At 36.9% G+C, this 27011-nt stretch overlaps 2 protein-coding genes across 4 annotated transcripts in view; one reads left to right on the top strand and one right to left on the bottom strand.

Moving 5' to 3' along the window:
- cadm2a (cell adhesion molecule 2a) overlaps positions 1–27011 on the bottom strand; it is a 633556-nt gene that overhangs the window by 241339 nt on the left and 365206 nt on the right. The window lies entirely within an intron of this gene.
- Positions 1–27011, top strand: part of LOC307119106 (C-type mannose receptor 2-like) — a gene marked incomplete at its 3' end in the record, with an annotated part of 38483 nt that overhangs the window by 4691 nt on the left and 6781 nt on the right. Inside the window, exons 3-11 of the mRNA XM_079805185.1 lie at positions 4159–4364; positions 6863–7114; positions 7472–7599; positions 7721–7827; positions 7933–8018; positions 20089–20331; positions 20506–20633; positions 20791–20897; positions 21009–21121. Of these exons, the coding sequence (XP_079661311.1) occupies positions 4205–4364; positions 6863–7114; positions 7472–7599; positions 7721–7827; positions 7933–8018; positions 20089–20331; positions 20506–20633; positions 20791–20897; positions 21009–21121 (1324 nt within the window). The 5' untranslated portion in view covers positions 4159–4204. The remainder of the gene's footprint in view (positions 1–4158; positions 4365–6862; positions 7115–7471; positions 7600–7720; positions 7828–7932; positions 8019–20088; positions 20332–20505; positions 20634–20790; positions 20898–21008; positions 21122–27011) is intronic.

Here is a 27011-nt window from a genome sequence, read left to right as displayed (position 1 = left end):
GTTGTGTGAAGAGTAATAATGGTGAGAGACAAACTGAACATCGGCTGCGTTTGAAAAAATGGAAAATGCTGCCTTCGAAGGACACATTTCAAGGTAGGAAGGCATCAAGGCATCGTCCGAATCCATTGTTAGCTTCACTTCCTGTCCTGTCCTGACTCTTTGATCGAGTTTTGAGTGCAGCGTATCCTTCACTGCCTTTCATATCCCACAATCCTATGCGTTCCATTCGGTGACAGATGAGCTAGAAAAAGAAAGATGGTGTCTGAAATTTCCAGTTGCTGGTAATTTTGTGTAAATGTACGTTTTCCACTTCTGACGTAATTTCTAGTGAGAAATTACTACTGTAGCAATTAAATATTTGTTTAGTTCTCACTAAAGCTTTCTCTATTTCACTCTAAAAAAAAGGTTCTATATGGCACCAAAAATGGTTCTTGGCTCGTAATCATAGGGGAACCTTTTTTAGTGCTATATAGCACCAATTTTGTTGCTATAGTGGTTCTTCAGCGGTTCTTCAGAGGTGCTATATAGCACCTTAGTCAAAGAACCGGTGAAGAACCTCTGAAGAACTGCTAAAGAACCACTGAAGCACCAAAATTGGTGCTAAATAGCACTAAAAAAGGTTCCCATATGATTACGAGCCAAGAACAATTTTTGGTGCCATATAGAACCTTTTTTTTTAGAGTGAGATCATTAAACTGTTACACTGCCTCGGAAGTCTATCCAAAGTGCATTTGTGCGCAAATGCTGCTTGCAGAGTCATTGCCTGAAAAGGGAGTGAGGCAACAAGTCAGTTGCCTACGTTTTCAGATGCAGCCTGTTTCTGATGTATTCAGGAAGTGACTTCAGGAAGCTGCAGAGCAGTTCCTGCTGCTGCTGAGTGTTTTTCTAAACATGTATCAAATGAGACTGACTTCGTCATTCAAGGTGGTGATGATCTTTAGAGTAATCTTTATGAGAATCCTTCAAATTATTCAGTTTCAATAGATTCTATACTCAAATTTTGATACTATAAGGCAGCCTTTCTCAAAGTGGGTGCCGCGGCACACTGGGGTGCCCCCTAACTGTGTCAGGGGTGCCGCCAAAAATTACGTAGGCTAAATTTTTTTTTAAAAAATCTGAAATTTCATTTATAAAATATATTTGAATTTACATAAATACATTATTCTTCTTTTAAACCCTTTCGCACGTACGATCACACATTCACACATGTGATTAGACCGGTCAGTGCATCACGTTCATTCAAATGTAAATTCAAATGTGCTTTCGCGTTGGCTTGCACTGAGCCAGAGACAGGCGCGCTCAGAGCTGTCATATATCACAACTTTTCAGTGTTTTCAGCCACATAATGTTTATTTTAGGTTTCATACATATACGTACTAAAAAAACAATACATTTAGAGTTTGTAAAATACACAATGATGAAAAATGAAGAGGCAATAATAATCCTTTCCATTATAATTAGTTTTATTCATATCAGATAGGCTACACATTGTGTAAGTAACTTTAAAGTTTACTCTATTCTTCTCCCAGTTCACCTGCCATTTACTTTTATGTATTTTGGGAGAAGTGGATGAATTCACGTCTTGTAAATCCAACAGATCCGATTTTCTGAACTGCGCCTGCGGCGGCGATGGCGGCGCCCATCGTGCATACAGCTCAACTAACGCGATCGTTTTAAAGGTGTTTAAACGACAAAACACTTCCACTTGTATATATTTGACAATCGGAATATCAGATATTTCAGGCCATATCTAACAAATTTGTGAATATTTTGAATAAAAAAGGAAAAATGACATAAAAGTCTCTCATTGATTGTGGTCACCCCCACCCCTGGCTTGTGTGAGCGCGCATGTAGATCTTTCTCCATCTCTCGTTGCGGATTATTTTTTTGTGTGTGTGGGTGTATGTGGGTGTGTGTGCATGCGCATATGGCACGGATGAAAACAAGCACTATATGGAAAAACATTCCTGCTTATCTCTGGTGCATGGAACATGGATCTTTTTCTTATCGTATTGTATCTGATTTTATTTATTTTTGTTATGTCTGCCACTTTTTATTTTATTTTAACTGCATCCTGCACTTCAGTTTAGTTCTCCTGGTCAGGATTTGTTGTTGGGTTCTTGTATTGTGCGGTCCACCTCTTACGGTTTTATGGCATTTGTGTCTCTGATTAATTATTTTGTGAATTACTTTGCAAACCTGTGTTTTTAAAGTTGCTATAAAGTTGTTATTATTATTGTTATTTACAGTTCGTATTATGCTCTGTTCATTACTGTCCTGTCTAAATATACAGGACATTTGCATTTAAATTTGGGTTATGCAGTGTTTTTAAATTATATTTTAAACTGGGGTGCCTTGAAATTTTATGCACTTTTGAAAGGTGCCCTGACTGAAAAAAGTTTGAGAAAGGCTGCTATAAGGTATACAATTTACACCCACCCTTCATCACCCATTTGCTCTGCAGTGAGCAGCTTCTCATTCCCCATTTACACACTATGTACTTATTATAGTAATTGCAATAACTGGGTAATAACTACACTCTAAAAAATGCAATTCGGTTGTTTTAACCCAGCGATTGGGTTGTTTTAAGCAAACATTTAACCTAATCGCTGGGTTAAAACGACCCATTGACTGGGTTAAAATAACCCAATTGCTGGGTGAAAACAACCCATTCACTGGGTTAAAACAACCTAATTGCTGGGTTAGTCCATTTTCAACAACCCAGCATTTTTTAGATACTAACCCTGAACCTATCCCTAAACCTAACCTTAAACCATGTAGTTACCATATATTACTCAGTACCAGAAAGTGCACATACTGTAAAATATAGTGCAACTAAAATATCTGTATTGTTGTATTGTAGTTTTATAGAAGTATATAGATTTACTTTACAGATGGTCCTAAACCTTATGGTCACCATGACATCAAAATTGACATTTTTTTAAAATGGAATATTGCAGTATTTATTATAAATTATTTATCCACGGACATTTTTTTAAATGCATATGTATTGGTCTTATTGGTTTGTTTAAAGGAATTAAATTATTAAAAGGATTAAAAGAGATTTAAGGAAATAAAGAAAGAGAATTAAGAACGGTATAAGTTCCAGTTCTATTGTAGTTATGAAGTAAACTATTTGCAAATAATATATATATATTTTTTAAATATGCACACATTCACTCTTATTTTCATCTGCCTAATATGTAAAAATGCAAATGTTTCTTGTCACGTCAAATTCAGTTATGATTTACATAAATAATGTCATATTTTTAATTCAAAATAGTGAAATTTCATTAAAAAAGTCAAGTAGTTTGCATCACTCGATATTACCGTTAGTCACTGAACGTTTTTATCGTAAAGCAGTTGTCAAATATTAAAAGTTTAGCTACTTACATCTTACGACGCACTTTCACTGCTACAACTAAAGTCTAACATTAAGCCCGCCTTCTTTGATTTGATTGGCCATCTCACTCATTCTGACAGTGACGAGCGCTGTTACTGCTGAGGCAGATCAACCTAAAAATGTGTTAAACAACATTTTACTTTTGTCATCCTAGTAACAAACAGAGCGGTGTGTAATGGAGTACAGCAGAGCAGCAGAAACAACATCAAATATTTAGGGCGGGGGATTCTGGGGGATTTGTCCCTCTTAATGTCTGTGGTGGTTACGGTCCTGCTGTACGGCCTTTTATCATTGTGACAGTTCAGTTGATTAATATGTGCGAATGAGAAAGAGCTAAGACTTAGTTAAGTGCTTAGTTTGAAGACAGAGAGAGTGTGTCCGCGGCGGAGGGGCTCTCTGTTCTCACCCTCAGTTAACATGTACCCTGTCACAAGCGCAGCAGTCATCACTCATAAATCATAACTGATCATATAAGGCTTTGGTGGCACAAAAATGTGTTTTGGCGGCTGCAAACATTTTTTGATTCTCTGATGACGTGTTTACTGGCGTGAGGGCTGGACAAATCAATCAAATCAATTCCAGATGGACTAAATCAAGTCCCGGCCTACATTTTTTTCTTGCTCAAGAAGCCATTTCACTCGGATACACATCACAATAAGAAAAAAAGGCAGCTATGCTAACTGATCTGATGCCACTTTTTTTCACACATTGATCAATGATTTACACGTACTGACTACTTAAACATATTTACACAGGAACAAGGAACACAACCGTTTGATGCTTGACAGTTAAAGAGCAGAAATGTCTGATGTTATTTATGACGATGTGATGAGGACTGAGTCTAAGGGAATGAAGACTGAGAGAGTGGAGATGATGGTGGACATCTATGAGAGTGCAGATGCTGTGAGAGGTCATGACTTCAGGACAGAGACAAACACACACCAACCACTTCAGCGTACAGGTAGTTACATTCATTTCTTTGATAAAAAAATTTGCACGTTCAGCCATCTAACATCATATCTCTGGTGTTCAGGAAGTGATTGTGTGAAACTGCCATGCTCTGCTATGATAGGATTTTAAGTTAAAGTTAGACAATAACTAAAAAAAAAAATTCACGTTTTTGGAGAATCAATAAAGTGAGTCGTCTTTCTCATGAATAACAAATATGTCATAAGTCATAAATCCGATATATGAAATTATTTTATGAATTGAACTGTACACAGACCACCTTAAACACTAAAGCACAGCATCAGTCTATTGTTTGCCCTTTATCAATGAAGCGAAAGATGAGGTCAGGTGCATTTTAATGTGCGTTCAAATCAGGAAAGAAAACTACACAGAATCATTCAGCATTAGTGTTGTGTTATCATGACTGTTTCATGGAGGACCTGAGGCCTTTGAATAACTGTTCATGAGAATGCTGCTGTATATTTGTGTCGGTGGAGAAACTGTGAAACCACAGACCATAAACAGTGTTTTCAGTCTCAACTTTACCAGGATAGTGCAGTTAGTTACAATCGTCAGCTTCTGCAGTACACAAAAGATAATGTTTTGAAGATTTCAAAACATGGGAAATTGAGAATTCAAGCTTGAAAAGGGACATTAAAGCACAATTAAAAACATTATAAAATATTACCACATAATTCAGGGGTTTATTTCACGTCTTCAGTAATCATACAATAGCTTTGTCTGAAGATCAAACCGAAATGTAAAAAATTAATTATCCATTAAAAATTATCCAAAATAAATTTTTGAGCAAGAACATAACCAGCCAGTGCTCAAAACAATATCCTTACCTTAGCCAGATCCACAACGGTAGGCTTGTAATAATGTGTTATAATTTGAGTGGTACTGGTAGCTTTCTGCAGGAAATTGAGTGGTACTTGTAGCTCTCTGCGGTAAAAAAGATTTCCACCATTCGTCTTTGCGTCATGTCACAAAGTGTCTATTCATACCAAGTACAAATACCGTGCCTTGTTGGCTAGTGCTATTTGCATATATTTCAACATCTTTAGTGGTGCAATCAGTAAAGCGTAAAGGCTTTTGGCTTTTGGTTTTGACATGATCGACCCGGGTTCGAATACGCCTTTTGCAGAGCTCACTCTTATCCCTTATCCCATCACATATCACATCGGAAAGGCATTTACTTTCAATAAAAAGTAAGAAAATGTTCTAAAACATTTAGAAGTATCTAAGTTATTCCATATCTTTATGTATCCATCGCTAAGAAAAATGGCAAGTGTTAATAGCAACTAGATTCTATTTTCACTGAGTGTAAATAGAATCTAGTTGCTATTAACACTTGCCATAAAGTAATATGGGCTAGTAGGCTATATCGCGTGTACCCATATTCAAAACCACCCAATTGGGCAGGAACCCGCTCAATCTGGCAACACTGGAGGCGCACACTCACATCAAAATGGCGTTGGGACGGCGCCAGAGACAAATATCAAAATAAAAGTCGCTACACAACGAAGACTGGAATCAACAACAAACATTTTTAAAATAAGTCACACAATAATAAGGATTTTAGTGACAAAGCAAAAAATACATAGTAAAATCCACATGATATATCAAGAAAGGTTTGGCAATGGTAAGAAAGCAAAGTACTGATTCCTTGAGCACACACACACACACACACACACACACACACACACACACACACACACACACACACACACACACACACACACACACACACACACACACACACACACACACACACACACACACATGAATAACACACACATACAGGAAAGATAGCACAGGAGAGGAGTGATGGCATGCCAACAAACACATTGGTGCCATCTTGAATATAAAATAGACATGTAAACACTTTAACCACATATTTATTCCATTCTGACAAAAAGCACATGCACATTTTTTGGGGTGCTTAAGAAACAGCACAACATGAATATAACACAGTATTGATATAATTCATTGGAATAAAGACATTTTAGGTGTGTCATTGAGAAGTAAATTACTGATGCCGGATACCAAAGAACTGGCAAATGAATCTGTGTGCACTGGAAGAGTTTGGCCAGTAATTTTACTGTGCTAATTTGATCCTGCTACATCTAACCACACGACCACAATAGTGCCCTTTAGCAAGAGATTTTTTATGCAAATTAATTGGCATTAACAGACAGGATGTCACATGTTCTTGTACTGTGATGTACTTTTCCACACATTGGCATCGCTTACTAAAATTAAAGTCTCAAAAGCAGAGGACTATGGAGTACAAATGCACACAGACCGTTTCTACCATTTACGTACATGACTAAACAAGCAAAATGTCTCAGCCTGTTTATGGCAATATTTAAACGCTGATGGATCATGGGGTATGAACGGACACACCGAGAGAAACCAAACACATCAACACACAGGAACAAATACAAACACAAACACACATTCAGTAGTGTCTGTAGAGATTAAGATCTTCATGTCTGCCATTTTCAGGAAGTGATTCTGTGAGGAACAGAAGCTCCAGAGCAGCTGCAGTGTGTTTGGTGCTGCTGTGTGTTCTTCTGATGACTGCAGTCATAGTGCTGTGTGTCCACATCCATACAAAGAGCACAAACTACACTGAAGAGAGAAATAAGCTACTAAACAAGATCACCAACCTCACAGACGAGAGAGATGGGCTAATATTCACAAACAAAAACCTGACCAATGAGAGGGACCAGCTACGAAATGAACTGCAGATTTGTGGTAAAGTTTCTTTACAGCAGAAATACAGCAGAAATTTAGAAAACATTATGGAGTTGGGTAGTGCTCTCAGTAACTTTCAGTGTTCACAATCTATAAGTTTACTATCTGTCAGTGGCGGCTGGTCAATAGAGGGCGCTGGGGCGTCAACATGCTTTTTTATTCTTTTGTTTTTCCTTTCCTCATTCAATTATATGTGGGAAATGAATAGTGGGAAAAGTGAAGACACTGTTTTCTCTTTAATGCTTGAATTGCCCGCGAACACTTATTACTAGCCGCCACTGCTATCTGTTATAAGTTACTGACAGGCGACGATAAATGAGAATAAAAAGCTAATATCTGAACTTGTTCTGTTAACAGCTGAATGGACTTGCTATCAATCCCGTTCTTACTACATATCCAAAGAGAAGAAGAACTGGACTGAGAGCAGAAGATACTGTACAGAGAGAGGAGCAGATCTGACCATCATAAACAACAGAGAGGAACAAGTGAGTGAGAGAATGAATCGTGTGTGTGTGTGTGTGTGTGGCAGCTAAATGAGAGATGGTTAGATTAAATGTGTCTTTTGTCTGTTTATGATATAAATGTGCAACTGTTTAATCTGCTCAGGATTTTGTTAAGAACATGTCTGGTGCTGCTGCAGTCTGGATTGGTCTGACTGACAGTGATGTGGAGGGCACATGGAAATGGGTTGATGGCAGCACACTGAACTCTGAGTGAGAAATCACTGAACTGAACTGATTTTTATATAATAAATGATTCTCACAGTCAGTATCATATCAGACAGAAAGCATCACTGAACATCTAATGCTGATCTGTAGTTACAGGTTCTGGCCATCTGGAGAGCCTAATGGAGGTAAAGCAGAGAACTGTGCTGTGACTGTGCCTGTGTCTACACCAGACTGGAGTAATTTAGTAGGGGGGCATGATGAAGCATGTAAAAGAGCTTTACAATGGATCTGTGAGAAGAGGATTTCACAACTCATACTGCCATAGGAACATCACACACCTTTTTTTAAACAAGTTTTCAAAAACAATACTTCATATTAACCTTCATCATATATTCAAGTATTTAATTACATTATTGTTATTAATTTATGTTCATATTTTACTCAAATTTATTTTTATTCATGTAGTATTATCCAAGAATATGTACATATTGTACTCACATGCTAATATTTGTTAAAGTCCCCCTTTAGTCAATAATTGTATCCCTTAAAGGCTTAGTTCACCCAAAAATGAAAATTAGCCCTTGATTTACTCACCCTCAAGTCATCCTAGGTGTATATGACATTCTTCTTTCAGACGAATATAATCAAAGTTATATAAAAAAAAGTCCAGGCTAATTCAAGCATTATAATTGCAGTAATAGTTGCTCTGTTTTTGAAGTCGGTAAAAAATGCATCCGTCCGTCAAATAACGTGCTCCACGTAGCCTTCTGAAGCGAATCGATGCGTTTGTGTAAGAAAAATATCCATATTTAAAACTTTATAAAGTAAAGTTTCGGCCGACCGCCTTCCGTGTTCAATTTATGGAAAAATTGTTGAACGTTCCCCTGCCGATCGAAAGACAAACGCGTCCAGATAGGCTCGTCATGACGTCACGTACGCATCTTGAGTTTCACTTTCAACTTTCAACACTTTTCCACGGAAGGCGATCAGCTGGAACTTTACTTGATAAAGCTTTAAATATGAATATTTTTCTTACACAAACGCATCAATTCACTTCAGAAGGCCTTGTTATGGGAACATTTAATCCTAGCTATACATTAAACATTGCGCATGAAATGTTTATTGATTTGCATATATTCATACAGAACCAGCTTACTAGGTAAAAGGCCATATACAGAATATAGAGAACACGTTCTACACTTACACATGGAAAACATGTTTTGTACAGGAGACATGAGGACTGGGATTTGACACTCAGGGGTCAGGATGGCCTAAACGTAGGGATCAGAGTTCAAATGAACAGCACACTTTGGATTTGAGCAAGTGCTGCTTTTCTTGTCATGTGTGGAAATTTACAGGAGGAGTGACTTTGTTTGGGAAACTGATAAAAGCTGAGCGCTGTTATGTCTAGTTAGTGCACTCTGCAGACATTGAAGATGGCTGTATGACTGTGACTCATTTCTTGCAAGAAATTAAATCTTTATAAAGACAATTGGGCAAGGTTTTGTCTCTTATTCATTAATGCGGCGATAGTTGAAATTTTGCCTCAACAGCCTTTATTAACACCCCGGAGCCGCGTGATGCACGTTTTTCAATGGACAGGTGCATTTTTTATGGACTTCAAAAACAGAGCAACGATTACTGCTATTAAAATGCTTGGATTAGCCTGGACTTTTTTAATATAACTCTGATTATATTTGTCTGAAGAAGAATGTCATATACACTGACTTGAGGGTGAGTAAAGCATGGGCTAATTTTAATTTTTGGGTGAACTATCCCTTTAAAACATATCTTTGATCACCAAAATTACATATTTAAACTATTTTTTTTTTCCAGAGAAAAAAATGTGTTGTGCCTTAAAATAGCTTGAATGTAACTCTACAATCTTGCTTCATTTATGTAGTATATTCAGATCAATGCCCCGTCCCCACTCACTTGCACGAGCTCAGAGATCCACTCGCTCAACTTTACTGAAGTAAACTCTGCACAAAGGTATCGCTCTTTACAATGTTGGGCACTTAATGGTATTTAATATGATTAGCCGTTTGCTTGAGTACATTATCAAACAGCTAATAATGTGTTGCTAATGTTATACAAACCATGTTCCCATTCACCATCTCAGAGTCAGACAGCTGCCTTCTAACAATCATCAGAGACGCTTTGAACAACTCAGAACGTTAGTGGAGAAAGGCATAGTTCATCATAACATCGTAATATACCTCACATAATTAACAGGCTACATTGCTAAATCTACCCGATTTTTCATTTAAACAGAAAAATACCGGGATAACCTGGCTTCTCTTGAGATTCCTCTGCTAGTTTGCTGTTAATGATATACTAAAGCCCACCCACAATGTGACGTTTTCACGACAAGATATGATATTTGAAACTATGACATAATGGATCAATCTGTTTGACCTTTTCTTGTCATACCAAAACATATGTTTAGATGGATGTAAGTGTCCTCTATATATTCGTAGCTATAATTTTTCCCTTCACTTCTGCTTTATCTCTTCTACCTATCCTTTCATTCTGCAAACACTTCTTTGGGTCGTTCTTTCTCTATACTCTGATCTTCACAATATTAATATGTTAGATAAAACACTTTGGATTTTATTATAAACTATTTAGTAATTTTATTTTTGTTTACATCTATTTACTTTTATAATTTTCATATTTACTTAATTTGTTGTCTTTATAATTTAAAATGTTTACAAAATAAATTTGTCATTCCTTATTCAAATGTGTATCTGACATAATCATTGCATCATTTAATATAAAACAGATCTTTGTTTTGAACACACATCTAATCATTCGTTATTATTAACAAATAAAAATGATTTAAAGATGATTTAGTAACCAAAAAAAAATTATAAACATATCAGAACTATCTTATTTGTTTGGTAAAACTTTAGTTTAGGGTCTAATTCTCACTATGATCTAGTTGCTTATTAGATTGCATTTTACTAGCATATTGGCTGTTTATTAGCACACATTAATGCCTTATTCTGTATGACCATATTCAATATCCCTTTATCCTATAGCCTAAATATACCTAAATTTAACAAATACAAAAACCTTACTAGCTATTAATAAGCAGTAAATTAGGAGTTTATTGAGGCAAAAATCATAGTTAATAGTGTATATGTTTTTCCCATACTAAAGGGTGACCATTTTTACTAATGAGTTGGATCAAATTGAATCTTCTTGAGATAAGGGACAAAACATGTCCCAAACACAAAAGCCCTATTTATGTTAAAAAGTAAGAATGTCAACACAATAAAAATACTTAAAAAGTTACATCTAAGGGAAATGTGTATACTCAGGACATCCAATGCTTATTCTTTTAAATAATTGATTTAGTATTATTTTAAAAGCACACTCTATACTTGGAAACACATGTAATTTAACCTGTCCTCAGTATAAGGTCACAATGTAAAACTGCCAAACAAAGTGTTTAAAAATACAACAAATAAAAAAATACACAGTTACATTAAAAGGCCGAGATCTTTAAGATATCAAACAAGACAACAAGTAAATTTGAATTATATTTTCCATTAACAAACAGCTATAAAAGTTGTGTCCTCACTTTGCATCAACTCCGTCAGGATTTTCTATAATTCTGAATAAATCAGGCAGTGTCATGGGCAGCTTTAACTCTAAAGAGCATTTACTATTTCCTGCTCATTGTGGATCTCACAGTAGGACACATAGTCCTGGAAGTTATATCTTGTTTTATATTTTAAACAAACAATATTGAAGTCTCTGCGGTACTTAACATGTCAACTCCGTTATCGCAGTGTAATAGTTTCTGTAAATAACTGTCGGGTAAATATAGACATTTTTATATGTTTATTAAGGGAGCTACAACTGAGGAAAAAAATTTAATTTAAATGAAATTGCTCCACTGGACAACATTTGGTTAAGGTGGGAAAAAAATCTATTTTGTCAACTCTGTCAGACGTCAACTCAGTCATGTTTTATGTCTGATGGTTGACACATGCTCTCAAAAAGTTTGTATAATGTGATTTAATATGTTTTTTTTGCACATGGGGAATTCTTCTAATGCTGTTTCATGATTCTATTTACATATACTGTATATTTGGCCTCAGCTCAACCTTTGCCAACTCCGTCAGTATTTTATCAACTCCATCAGTAGGGGAGCGCGGGGCACAACCTAACACGGGGTTAGATGTAACACGCATGGTTTAACACTTTCCACACGTGCCAGAATGACGAAACTCAGTGTATTTACTAGTTGCCATATCAAAATTATTTTGAGAAAAAATTGCGCCAAAATTAAAAAATCTTTGGAAGATATTACTGAATGTTTATTTAACCATAGCGAAAGTTTCTTTCTTACCTAAGTTCATTTTTCATCTTTATGTTTTGTGTTTATTTAAAATAAGATATATCTGATATTATTATAATCTTATATCTGTTATTTAACAGTTGAGATGGTTCTTTAATGCTGATCTAACCAGAAGAAGACACAAGCAGCGGTTTAAATCCCAGTTGTGCAGATGGGGTGCGTTGTAACACTGCGTTACAAGGAGCCCCTATTAGAAATATGCCATTATATTCTATACTTTTATGATTTTTTTTTTTTTGAGAAACCATGAAAAAAGGGTGAATAATGACTGAGAGTTAATGTTCACAAATTATCCATTATTTTTATGTTTTTAACTGTGCTGTTTTGCTGTATTTAGCAATAAGTTTGTTGTCAAACTCAAAAATGTGTATAATTTTAATTATTAAAATATGCCATTATTATATTTTAAAAAGTTAATAATTGTATTTTATTGACAAAATATTAGATTTTTTTGATTATGTCAGGTAACATTTTAAGCTGTAATTTGCTCATGTTACAATGCGCCCCCTAACATGTTACAATGTACCCCACATATGGGGCATGTTGTCCTTCCATTTCCATTCTTTCAGGCAGGGGCGCCGCTAGCAATTTTGGGCCCTATGAAAGAATTTGATGTTGGACCCTCTACCACACCAAACTACCCAAAATCTTTGTCTGCAATTTAATAATACTGACCAATTAAGCTCCGCTCGCTCAACCCAGAATGCCCAGATTGGCTGATGAAACATTGATTAAAATTAAGATACAATTTATACAAAACAAAACTTAATGATGTGGTCACAATCATGTCTGATCAACTCCATTCATCTTATGATGTGTCCTATCTCATGCTGTTCACTTTTCATAATCGACATAGATCGACACATTGATAGACAACATAAAAAACAACATTATAATATTTAAACATAAATATAAAAATAAATACCTTAATGGCTGCAACAATTATAGCACAGACAATTTATATAGCACAGACAAAGATACTCTCAACCCCAAGTGGATTTACACAAACTGACACAGTCAAAAAGTGTTGTACCCCGCTCTCCCCTATTTCACACCGTCAGGTGAAGGTTTTTGTTAATTTTGAAATAAATGTCTTATTGTTTTTTCAATTTACTGTGTAAAAATGTTAAAACATGAGTGGAACTATATGATATTATGTCTTAATTACCTAAGAACATTGGTGATATATGTTTAATATTAAAAGGAGGGAGGAGAATTAAGGAATTTAGAAACTGGTTTGTTCATAATAGTGTGAAAACAAACAAAAAAATAAACAGAAAAGGTATTTTATGATTTAGATCCTTTACTGAAAACCAAACATCTCAACATACAGGTACACTAAGACTTGATTCATTATGACCCTAACTAACAAACATTTTAGTCAAAAACTCATGTCTGTGGAGTTCAGGAAGTGATTGTGTAAAGATCAAGAAGCTCTAAAACTGACTGTGGTCATAGGGCTGTTTATTACACGGCTCTGTGGAATACTTGATTTTGATTGGTCAAATTGCGCATTCCAGCGGTATGTTACTCCCAGATAACAACCGCCAAAGTGAATAACACACCGCTCATCCGGGTACTACGGCCAGAACTTTACTTTATAAAGTTTTAAATATGGATATTTTTCTTACACAAACGCATTGATTCGCTTCAGAAGGCCTTTATTAATGCCCCAGAGCCGTGTGAAGCACGTTATTTGACGGACAGATGCATTTTTATGGACTTCAAAAACAGATGCTATAATGCTTTGGATTAGCCAGGACTTTTTAAATACAACTCTGATTTTATTCATCTGAAAGAAGAATGTCATATACACCTAGGATGACTTGAGGGGGATGTACATCGAGTTGTACAGTAATGGGACGGAGACGCCAGAACTGCAACTGATAGAATGTGTGCTGTAGCACGATACTACAAGATTTCGTCAAAAGCAGATCGTGGAGACATTTTAATCATCCACGATCAAAAATTGTGATATCGCACACCCCTATTTTATATTATAATATATTCAATTTACAACCTGACATTTACTCGAGATCACAGAAAGTAATAGATCACCACAGCGATCCAATGATCCAGTCAATTCCCAATTAATAAAATCAATCAAATTTAACATTTACATTATAAACACTATAGCCAAGGTTATTTTCCCCTCACTTCACAGCAAATCCTTTAACACTAGAACTGCCACGGGGTAAAATGTACCCATGGCTGTTTTTTAAACGTACATAACAGATTTTCAATCAAATATCCAAACCTCCCAGTCACTGACTTCAAACCACCATCAGGTCAAATTTACCCTTAGCCTAGGCTATTCCTTTATTTTTGCACTGTGATTTTATAGCAGAACGTTGAAACTGAGCAGTGTATAACTTTTATGTTTGGTTGAATGCATTGATGAATGGCTGAAATGTCACGTTAGCAAAGATAGAACTGATGTTGTGTGTGACCACTTGGATAATAAAATAAAGATATAAAGACAATAAATACAATGTGTTTCTTTTGTTAATCTGTTACATTTTGTGAAGTCCTATTTATTTTATACGTTTTATTTATTTGATTCTGTTTTTCTCCGTTCAAACAAGCGCTGCAAGTGTGTGATGTGACGTTGTGTGAATCCCCATGTTTGTTGTTTATGCTGCTATTTGCTCACATAAAACTAAACATTTGTTGTATTCTGTGGGTCACAGACACCCATCTATTCTAATTTAATTTTAACCTTAATAATTAGTGATCAACTAATGAGCTTCGGTTGTTGGTCATGAAAATAATCTAAATGTACAAAATGCTTACAATTCTCCACCAGGTTTACTATGCTAAATTCACACTAACTCAAAAACGTCTCGGTTACGTATGGTAACCCTCGTTCCCTGAAGGAGGGAACGGAGACGTACGTCGGTATTACCGACGAATTGGGATCACTTTAGAGAGCCCCTATCAACTTCGAGATTTAGAGAACAGGCCAATGGGCCATTGGCGTGCGAGATTTGCATCTCGCGCTCCCCCCCGCGCCGCGGGTATAAACAGGAAGCGAGGGCATCGCACTGACATTTTTCACTGAGGAGCCGAACTAGTGTCTCGGCCATGCAGTGATGGTAAGGAACTGTGGCGACGGGACGTACGTCTCCGTTCCCTCCTTCAGGGAACGAGGGTTACCATACGTAACCGAGACGTTCCCTTTCAGTCGGTCACTACGACGTACGTCGGTATTACCGACGAATTGGGATCCCTATTTAAAACGCCAGAGTTACTACCACTTCCAGCGCCCAGCGAGAGCCCCTCAGACCCCGTTCTGATGCAGACGGGGAGATTCACGCAGGGAGAGTCACACTGCTGTTCCGCAAGACTCATTCAGCAGACTTATTGGATAACGCTGGGAAAGCGAGCCCGAAGGACGCTGCGGGAGCCACATCATGCCCGGAGGGAGTTACCATGTGGAGAGAACACGTATGGGCTGGCCATGGGCAGCACAACATACAGAAGTCCCAGAGGTGGCCCCGGCCTATACAGGCGGGGGACGACACCGAACTGAGACGGCAGAGGAACTCTGCCAAGGGAAAGAGGGAAAAGCGCTTGCAGGCTCACCACTTGGTCCCGGAAGGGAGTAGTGGGAACCTTGGCACATATCCAGGCCGGGGTCTCAGGGTTACCTGAGAGTCACCTGGCCCGAATCCCAGGCACGATTCGTCGACCGAAAATGCCTGCAGGTCCCCTACCCTCTTAACTGAGGCCAATGCAATCAATAAATCCCTTGAATTATTAGAATAATTCCCCCCCCCCCCCCGGCCTTCCCTCTGTCGCCTCACCATGGTATACCTTGTGCGGGGGCCGGGGGGCACTGTGGCTATGTATGGGTGCTCAGGCAGTCTGCTTAATCAGTCAGTCAATCAATTATTTCTATTTTTTTTTATTTTATTTTTTTTATTCCACTTATTTTTATCCTATGTAATGAAAATAACTAGGTTTTTTTCTTTTTTTTTTCTTTTTTTTTTTTCTCCTATGTAACCATCCTATGTGATCCAGCTTCCATCACCCCGGCCCAACAATAAGCCAGCATTACTCCTTATATACACCCACACACACACTAACACACAGACATTCCCACATACTCATTAAACCCCTCCCCCAACCCCGCAAGGCCACCACTTCTACATTCCCAGATCCACCATCCGTACTCAACTCCCAACCCAACAATCCCGCCCCCCCCCCTTCTGTTTCTTCACTCCTGTCACTTATTTTATTCTCGTCATTTAATTTCTGTCATTTCATATCTATAGTCAACCTGTATGCAATAACACTCCGCCTCTATATCTGTTGTTAATGTTATTTCATGTCAAGATAATATTCTTATATTATGTCTAGTACTCGTGTCTATTGTATTGTTGTAGTTTGTTTGTAACTTCATTCTTGTTTACAATTTAAAAAAATAATAAATAAAAAAGAAATAAAAATTTTTTTTAAAAAAAAATAATGTTAACTAACGAACCTTATTGTAAAGTGTTACCATTTATTCAGTGTTTCTATAGATTCTATAAACAAATTTTAATATTATAAGATATAAAATGTACAACCACATGCACCCCCACCCCCAAAGGGAAGCTGTTTCACTAGTAAATACACATCACAATAAGGAAGAAAAATATAGTGTAATTATGCTAACGGATCTGATGTCACGGTTTTGTTTTCACACTTTGACCAAATGTATTTGCCAATAGTGTTAAAAATAAGATGAGTGCTGACTACTTTTACACAAGAACAAGGAACTAGAGGTGGACAGTAACGAAGTACATTTACTTGAGTACTGTACTTAAGTACACTTTTTGAGTATCGGTACTTTACTGGAGTATTATTTTTTAGGGATACTTTTACTTTAACTTCACTACATTTGAAAGGCAAATATCGTACTTTTTACTCCACTACATTTCTATCAAGGTCCTCAAAGTCGAAAGTCGTTTCTGTAGCAGCTTTAAAAGTCAGTGGATGATTTTTTTCTTCTTTAAAAGTTTTTTTTTGTTGTTTTTTTGCAGACAGCCTATCAGTAATCACTCTTGTATAGGGTCATGTGAAGTTTCCCCAAAAAATTTTAACACTGATCAGTTTACAGCAAAATGGAAGAAGACGGTTCCTCGGCACGCACAGTGTGTGCACCCTTGGTCATACTTAAAAAGTATGTTTCAGTTTTCTCAAAAGATTAAAGATTAGTTTAGTTGGCATACACTTTGATGCATGTCTCATACACTCTAAAAAAAAAAAAGGTTCTACATTGCACCAAAAATGGTCCTTGGCTCGTAATCATAGGGGAACCTTTTTTAGTGCTATATAGCACCAATTTTGGTGCTTCAGTGGTTCTTCAGTGGTTCTTCAGCGGTTCTTCAGAGGTTCTTCAGCGGTTCTTCAGAGGTTCTTCACCGGTTCTTTGACTAAGGTGCTATATAGCACCTCTGAAGAACCGCTGAAGAACCACTGAAGCACCAAAATTGGTGCTATATAGCACTAAAAAAGGTTCCCCTATGATTACAAGCCTTTTTTTTTTGAGTGTAGAATGTTCAAAAATGTAAATGTCTGGGAGAAAGAGAAGAGTAAACAGTTGGGAGAATATCAGATGCGTATCAGTGTATAGGGTCCATGCATTCAGCCTTAAAGTGACAGCAGCTTTGTAAAGAGCTTTGTAACTTTTATACAAGAAATTGAAAATTTCAATACTTGTATAAAAGTTACAATGCTCTATACAAATGTAAAGAAATTAGTTTAAGGTGGTCGTATGCTAGCATGTCGGATGGAGCATCACTGACTGGCTTAAACCACCTTGGTGGCATAATGTGCATTTATACAACAATGCAACAATAATAAATGAATGCATTGACATAAAAAAGGAAATTTACTTTTGATACTTAAGTACTTTTAAAAACAAATACTTCTGTACTTTTACTTAAGTAAAAATCTGTTTTTAGAACTTTCACTTGTCACGGAGTAATATTTGACTAGTAGCCTAGTACTTTTACTCTTACTCAAGTAATAGAGTTGTGTACTTTGTCCACCTCTGAAGGAACTGAACTGTTTGATGCTTGACAGTTAAATATCAAAAATGTTTCATGGTATTTATGACGATGTGATCAGGACTGTGTCTGAAAGAATGAAGACTGAGAGAGAGGAGATTACGGTGGTAATCTATGAGGGTTCAGATTGTGTCAGAGATCATGACTTCAAACCCCTTCAGCATACAGGTTATTACATTCATTACTTTAAGTGGTTCAACGGATCACAAAACTCACGGTTCGGATCATATTACAGATTTTGATTCACAGATCAGATAATTTTTTGGATAAGCAAAAACTTGTTTTAATCTACAATATTGTTTCCTGGGACAAAAAAAGAAACCTGATCAAAAACAATTTAGATCAAATTGTTTATATTTTTGATTAAAAAATTTTTTTTGGGCCATATCCACAAGCTCAATGAGACGTTTGGACTGAGTTTTCGACACTATTTATTTTAATTTTGTTTTCATTTCAAATAAATGTTAATTTTCGACCAAATTTGAGGTGTACAATTGATTGTACATAATCATCAAAAGCGTCATTCCGCCTTGTTACTGTGTGTTAATGTTCAAAGTTCAAATCCTTTATTATAGCCTCCTTGAGTATTGCATCTCACATGATTTTTGGATCATTTCCATTCTCAGTGACATCTGAATGTCTTGCATTTAAAAGAAGCATCACAGCCAATATAAACAAACATGCAATGGAAGAACACTGACATCAAGAACAATTCAGTTACAATTTATGATCCTTTTAGTTGGGTTAGTTCACCCAAAAATACAAATTCTGTCATTAATTACTCACCTTCATGTCGTTCCAAACCCTTAAGACCTTTGTTAATCTTCGGAACAAAAATTACGATTTTATTACAGTCCATTACAGTGGATTGTATATTAAGAAAGTTTTGGCAATGATAAGAAAGCAAAGTACTGATTCCTTGAGAACACAAACAAACACTCACACACACACACAAACACACACACACACACACACACACACACACACACACACACACACACACACACACACACACACACACACACACACACACACACACACACACACACACACACACACACACACACACACACACACACACACACACACACACACACACACACACACACACACACACACACACACACACACACACACACACGAATAACATACACAAATACAGGAAAGATAGCACAGGAGAGGAGTGATGGCATGCCAATAAACACATTGGTGCCATCTTGGATAGAAAATAGGCATGTAAACACTTTAACTACATATTTATTCCACTCTGACCGACAGCACATTCATTTTTTGGGGTGCTTACAGTAAGAAACATTGCGCAATATGAATATAACACAGTATTGATACAAAGCATTGAATAAAGATATTTTAGGTGTCGTTGAAAAAAAAAAGACTGATGCCGGATACCAAAGAACTGGCAAATGAATCTGTGTGCACTGGAAGAGTTTGGCCAGTAATTTTACTGTGCAAATTTGATCCTGCTACATCTAACCACACGACCACAATAGTGCCCTTTAGCAAGAGTTTTTTTTAATGTAAATTAATTGGCCTTAACAGACAGGATGTCACGTGCTCTTGTACTGTGATGTACTTTGCCACATTGTCATCGCTTACTAAAATTAAAGTCTCAAAAGCAGAAGACTACAGAGTACAAATGCACACAGACAGTTTTACCATTTACGTACATGACTAAACAAGCAAAAATGTCTCAGCCTGTTTATGGCAATATAAACGCTGATGGATCATGGGATATGGACGAAAACACAGAGAGAAACCAAACACTTCAACACACAGGTACAAATAAAAAAACACAAAACACACTTTCAGTAGTATCTTTAGAGATTAAGAAATATTTATCTTCGTATCTGCCATTTTCAGGAAGTGATTCTGTGAGGAACCGAAGCTCCAGAGCAGCTGCAGTGTGTTTGGTGCTGCTGTGTGTTCTTCTGCTGACTGCAGTCATAGTGCTGTGTGTCCACATCCATACAAAGAGCACAAACTACACTGAAGAGAGAAATAAGCTACTGAACAAGATCACCAAACTCACAGAAGAGAGGCTAATAAAGTACAAAAACCTGACCAATGAGAGAGACCAGCTAAGAAATGAACTGCAGATTTGTGGTAATGTTTAGCAGAAGAAATACAGAATAAATTTAGAAAACATGATGGAGTTGGGTTGTGCTCTCAATAACTTTCAGTGTACACAATCTATGAGTTTACTATCTGTTATAAGTTACTGACAGGCGACGGTAAATGAGAATAAAAAGCTAACAGCTGAACTTGTTCTGTTAACAGCTGAATGGACTTGCTATCAATCCCGTTGTTACTTCATATCCAAAGAGAAGAAGAACTGGACTGAGAGCAGAAGAGACTGTACAGAGAGAGGAGCAGATCTGATCATCATAAACAACAGAGAGGAACAAGTGAGTAGGAGAATGAATCGAGTGTGTGTGTGTGTGTGTGTGTGTGTGTGTGTGTGTGTGTGTGTGTGTGTGTGTATCAGCTAAATGAGAGATGGTCAGATGAAATGTGTCTATTGTCTGTTTATGATATAAATGTGCAACTGTTTCATCTGCTCAGGATTTTATTAAGAACATGCCTGGTGCTGCTGCAGTCTGGATTGGTCTGACTGACAGTGATGTGGAGGGCACATGGAAATGGGTTGATGGCAGCACACTGACCTCTGGGTGAGAAATCACTGAACTGAACTGATTAATATCTAATAAATGATTCTCACAGTCAGTATCATATCACACAGAAAGCATCACTGAACATCTAATGCTGATATGTACTTTCAGGTTCTGGGCCTCTGGAGAGCCTAGTGGAGGAACAACAGAGAACTGTGCTGTGACTGTGCCTCCAGTGTCCGCAAAAGATTGGGCTAATTCAGTAGGGGGGCATGATGAAGCATGTAATAGAGCTTTACAATGGATCTGCGAGAAGAGGATTTCACAACTCATACTGCCATAGGAACATCACACACCTTTTTTAAAACAAGTTTTCAAAAACAATACTTCATATTAACCTTCATCATATATTCAAGTACTATTTAATGACATTATTGTTATTCATTTATGTTTATCTTTTACTCAAATAAATTTGTATTCATGTAGTATTATCCAAGAAGAATATTTCCATATTGTACTCACATGTTAATATTACAAATTTTTCCCTTAAAACTCATCTTTGATCACCAAAATTACATATTTAAACTTTTTTTCTTCTTGTGAAAAAAAAAAAAATTGTGCCTTAAAATAGCTTGAATGTAACTCTACAATCTTGCTTCATTTAGTATATGCAGATCAATGCCCCGTCCCCACTGACTTGCACGAGCTCAGAGATCCACTCGCTCAACTTTACTGAAGTAAACTCTGCACAAAGGTATCGCTTTTTACAACGTCGGGCACTTAATGGTAATTAATATGATTAGCCGTTTGCTTAACTACGTTATCAAACAGCTAATAATGTGTTGCTAATGTTATACAAACCATGTTCCCATTCACCATCTCAGAGTCAGACAGCTGCCTTCTAAAAATCATCAGAAATGCTTTGAACAACTCAGAACGTTAGTGGAGAAAGGCATAGTTCATCATAACATCGTAATATACAACAGGCTATATTGCTAAATCTACCGGATTTTTCATACAAACAGAAAAATACCAGGATAACCTGGCTTCTCTTGAGATTCCTCTGCTAGTTTGCTGTTAATGATAAAAATGATATGCTAAAGCCCACCCACACTGGTACAAGGTAGTTTGTGACGTCAGAAACACCAGCGATTTCAAACCGTGTTTTTGAGTCTGTCTTTAGATCACAGCAGTTTTAAAGAGAAAATGCTCAGCAATGGTGCTGACTTATGAAGTTGCTCAAGGTGTGTTGTAAAGCGTATTAAAAACACCACATAGACATAAAACAACATTACAAACTTGATTTTCATTACAGGGGGACTTTAATATCTTAGTTACATCTATTTTGTAAGATATTGGACGCCTTCCAAAGATCATGTTTCTCAGAATTAGTAATTCACAGTAGATAATCTTTTTCAGAAATAGTGTTTTCACGTCAAGATATGTTATTTGAAACTATGACATAATGGATAAATCTGTTTGACCTTTTCTTGTCATATCAAAACATATGTTTAGATGGATGTAAATTTCCTATTTGTTGCTCCTATTTTGCTCTTGACTTCTGCTTCTTCTCATCTACATTTCTTACTTCTTTGGGTCCTTCCTTCTCTATACTCTGATCTTCACAATCTTCATCTGTTAGATAAAACACTTTGGATTTTAGTATAAACTATTGAATAAGATATACCTTATTTTTGTTTAAATCTATTTAGTTTATTATTTTCATATTTACTTAATTTGTTGTCTTTATAATTTAACATTTTTACTAAATAAATGTGTTATTCCTTATTCAAATGTGATATCTGACATAATCATTGCTTGTCTGCCTGGATCTCATTGCATCATTTCATATAAAACAGATATTTGTTTTGAATACACACATCTACTCATTCGTTATTATTAACAAATAAAAAAAATCCACATTTTTAGTATCAAGACCATGGTAGCTGCAGAACACACATAGAAATGTGAAAATGTAACCATACCATACCATACCAAATTTATTTGTTAAGCACTTTACAACAACCACAGTTGACCAAAGTGCTGTACAGAAAAAACACATGTACAATTAATAACCACACAATAAAAGCATTCAAAGTAACAAATTAAATCAAGTAAATAAAGTCGACATCTTACTAGGTGTCAAAAGCCAAAAAGAAAAGATGGGTTTTAAGAAGGGTTTTAAAAACAGTTAGAGAAGAGGCCTGCTTAACAAGCAAAGGCAGATCATTCCATAGTTTTGGGGCAGACACAGCAAAGGCACGGTCCCCTCTGAGCTTACGCTTAGTTTTAGGCACAGTCAGGAGCAGCTGATCATCTGATCTGAGAGAGCGGACGGGTTTATAAGAGTGTAGAAGCTCAGAGAGGTATAGCGGGGCAAGACCATTTAGTGATTTAAAAGCAAATAACAGAATTTTAAAATGGATCCTAATTTGAATAGGCAGCCAGTGTAAAGAAGCTAAAATAGGGGAAATGTGCTCATGTTTATGTGTGCCCGTTAACAGACGTGCTGCTGCATTTTGTATCATCTGGAGACGGGTGATGGAGGACCCACTAACCCCCACAAATAATGAATTACAGTAGTCCAGCCGTGTAGTTACAAAGGCATGGATTACAGTTTCAAAATGTTGTCTTGACAGAATTGGCTTTATTTTGGCCAGCTGCCTCAAATGAAAGAAGCTTGATCTGACAACAGCTTTGATCTGACTGTCAAATTTAAGCTCAGGGTCCACTTTAACTCCTAGGTTTGTGATACTAGGTTTAATATAGGGTGCCAAGGAGCCCAGATCTACAGGCGGGTTCCCAGTGGTGCCTCCAAAAACCCTCACTTCTGTTTTTTTATCATTCAAATTTAAAAAGTTCAGAGCCATCCAGGCCTTTATTTCGTCGAGACAATCGAGTAGTTGTCCAACAGAATTATCATTTTTCTTTTTAAGAGGTACACAAATCTGACTGTCATCTGCATAACAGTGGAATGAAATGCCGTACTTTCTAAGTATGGAACCAAGTGGAAGCAAATACAGAGAGAAAAATAGAGGGTCGAGGACTGAGCCCTGTAGGACCCCACACAAGTGAGGAGCAGAGGAGTATACGGAGTCACCTAAGCTAACACAAAAAGTTAAATCCGCTAAGTATGACCTAAACCACTCCAGAGCTATGCCACTGATGCCCACGGTACTGCCTTAAACGTGAAATTTTTTCAGTAACATTTTATTTTGGGGTCCAATTCTCACTATGATCTAGTTGCTTATTATCTTGCATTTCATTAGCATATTGGCTGTTTATTAGCACACATTAATGGGGGAGGGGTGGGGTGATTATGGGTGTAGTTGTTGACAAATGGTGATAAAATGTATCAGCTGCTTTGTGTTCTTCTAAATATAGGCCTATAGCAAATGAGACTGACTTCGTCATTCTAGAATCTAGATGGTGATGACCTATAAAGGAATGTTTATGAACATCCTTCAATTTATTCAGTGTTTCTATAGATTCTATACAAATTTTGATATTATAAGATACACATTTAAACCCACATGCACACCCACCCCAACGCACACAAAAGAGTGAGGTGGCTTTCATTTAAAAACAGTTTAAATTAAAATATCTGTATTGCTAAATAGTTTCTAGATTTACTTTACAGATCTAAACAGGTTCTAAACTTCAGGTTCTTTTTTAATGGAATATTGCAGTATTTATTATAAATTATTTATCCATGCACATCTTTTTTCATGCGAATCATATGTCATCGTAATCTTTAATCAAATTTACTTTCGTTTATTGGGGCGAGCGTGGGACAATCTGTCACTCACATGAGATCACAGCAATAGCATTCACATCCAATCCTATCAATTCCCAATGGCCAGTATGTACTACATTATCTCATGCTTGAGAAGCTGTTTCACTCGTATATCACAATAAGGGGGAAAAGACTATTGCAACTATACTAACGGATCTGATGTCACATGTTTTTGTTTTCACACGTTGACCAAATGTGTTTGCCAATTGACCTATCGGTAAGCCCCTCCCATCGAATGCCGATGAGCCAATAGCAGTTGAGTATCAGTTGCGCTGGGACCAGAACTCGGACATCTTTAGGTGTCAACGCCATAGAGAAACATTGGAAAATCCAAAGCTCTCAGCAGTTTGATGGTGTTTATGCTACAGAAATGGTAAATGTCGTGTCTGAGGTACTGCAACACTGATTCCAGGGATCCTGAGAGGATTTTCTGGTTGTCATACTCTCATTAAGTTACTACTAAAGTTAGTAATTCCCTGCTAACGTACAAACCGACTAACTATAACTAACTGTTCTCATGCAATGGTGTATGTCAGAAACACGAAGGTCTACATTTCAGTGCATCTCTCCATATTAAACTGATTAAATGTGAATTTATGTAATCTTACCCTGCGGTACATGAACAGTGTTGATCCTGGATGTTATCATCTGCGATCGTAACAAGAGGCTTCTCCCGTTTGCATTGAGATCTGTAAACCATCGCTTCCAAATTAATCTCTCACCATATTTATTTTATTCCCATTTTATTTCTGTGAGTTTAGATATGTTTAAAGGTCTGCATTATCTGTCTTATAAGGAGGACTCCTATTTTGACGGGTGTTATAGTCTACGGGTAAGTTAGTGAAAGGGAAAGCTTGCACGCTGTTTATCGGAGTTGTTTTGCAGATACAAAGTTCACCAGTTATTAACTGCACCCCCGAAAAGCATATGGTCTGTGTATATGTTTGTTTACTGTGAGTGTTTTTGTGCAATTTGCTGTGTATGTTAATGGTAATGCCACGGAGAGAGGGCTAGAGAGAGAGAGTTTGTGAATGAGATGTTAAGGCGCACTTATGCTTTGTTTGTTCAGCTCTTATGATGATTTTTTGAGTGAAAGACGATGTAATACACTTCATAAACCATCAGTAAAGTTTGGCCATCATTCTGACAGGGTATACGCTACATTCTGTGACCAAAAACATCTTGGGATAAGGTTTTCACGCTGACAGCTGTACATTGTAAGATATAGCAACTCCGTTTGTTTGTCCGAGTTAGCAACAGTAACTAAGGGGGGCGGGGCTTACCGATAGGTCAATTGTGTTAAAAAGAAGAAGAGGGCTGACTACTTAAACACTTTTACACAGGAATAAGGAACTGAACTGTTTGATGCTTGACAGTTAAAGAGGAGAAATGTCTGATGGTATTTATGACGATTTGATCAGGACTATGTCTGAAAGAATGAAGACTGAGAGAGAGGAGATTACGGTGGTCATCTATGAGGGTTCAGATTGTGGGAGAGATCATGACTTCAAACCCCTTCAGCATACAGGTTATTACATTCATTACTTTTAGTAGTTCAATGGATCACAAAACTCACGGTTCGGATCATATTACAGATTTTGATTCACAGATCAGATTATTTTTCGGATAAGCAAAAACTTGTTTTAATCTACAATATTGTTACCTGGGACAAATAAGGAAATCTGATCAAAAACAATTTAGATCAAATTTTATAAATTTTGTATAAAAAAAATGCAGTTTATGGATGGGCCGGAAATGATTAAAGGAACTGTATGTAAGAAATGTATTTCAATTAATCATAAAATGGCCCTGATTTGTCACTAGACATTAAGAAATCATGTTAATTTCAAATACTTATATCACTGACAACAGTTGTCAGGCCAAGATATTGTCATTTTAAAAGTGAAGTTGCAGCCCTCAACTGATGTTGATGTTGACATGTTGTGTCATGCCTGAAGCGCCACCCTCCACCTATCTACCAATCACGAAGTCAGTAGTGTTTCTGCATTCGGGTTGCCAGCTCTGCTCTAACTACCACAGCTGCAGCTACAAACTTTTTGGATAAACAATGTCTAACTTTACGAAACCTAAACGGCCTCGTTATGAATCAGAAAAACGTCGTGACAGTGTCCGAGATAAAACAAGGATTTGTATAAGAGATGCCTTTGAAAGATGGAGACGGCTGAAAACGGAGAATAATTTGAAGACTGATGCCAACGTTGCTAATTTTCTCCTGGACAGGTAAGGTTCATCTATGTTTGGCTAACTTGTACTTAATGTAAATGGACATTTCAAATATTCATGACAGTCGAACAAAGTTATGCATGTCCGTGCAAAGTAACGTTAGGTTAGCCCAGATGGAGGAGGTGGGTCATTGA

The sequence above is a fragment of the Gobio gobio genome (genome assembly GCF_949357685.1).
Source record: "Gobio gobio genome assembly, chromosome: 22".
In the NCBI taxonomy this organism is placed as follows: domain Eukaryota; kingdom Metazoa; phylum Chordata; class Actinopteri; order Cypriniformes; family Gobionidae; genus Gobio; species Gobio gobio.
This window is presented reverse-complemented; position numbering and strand designations above follow the sequence as displayed.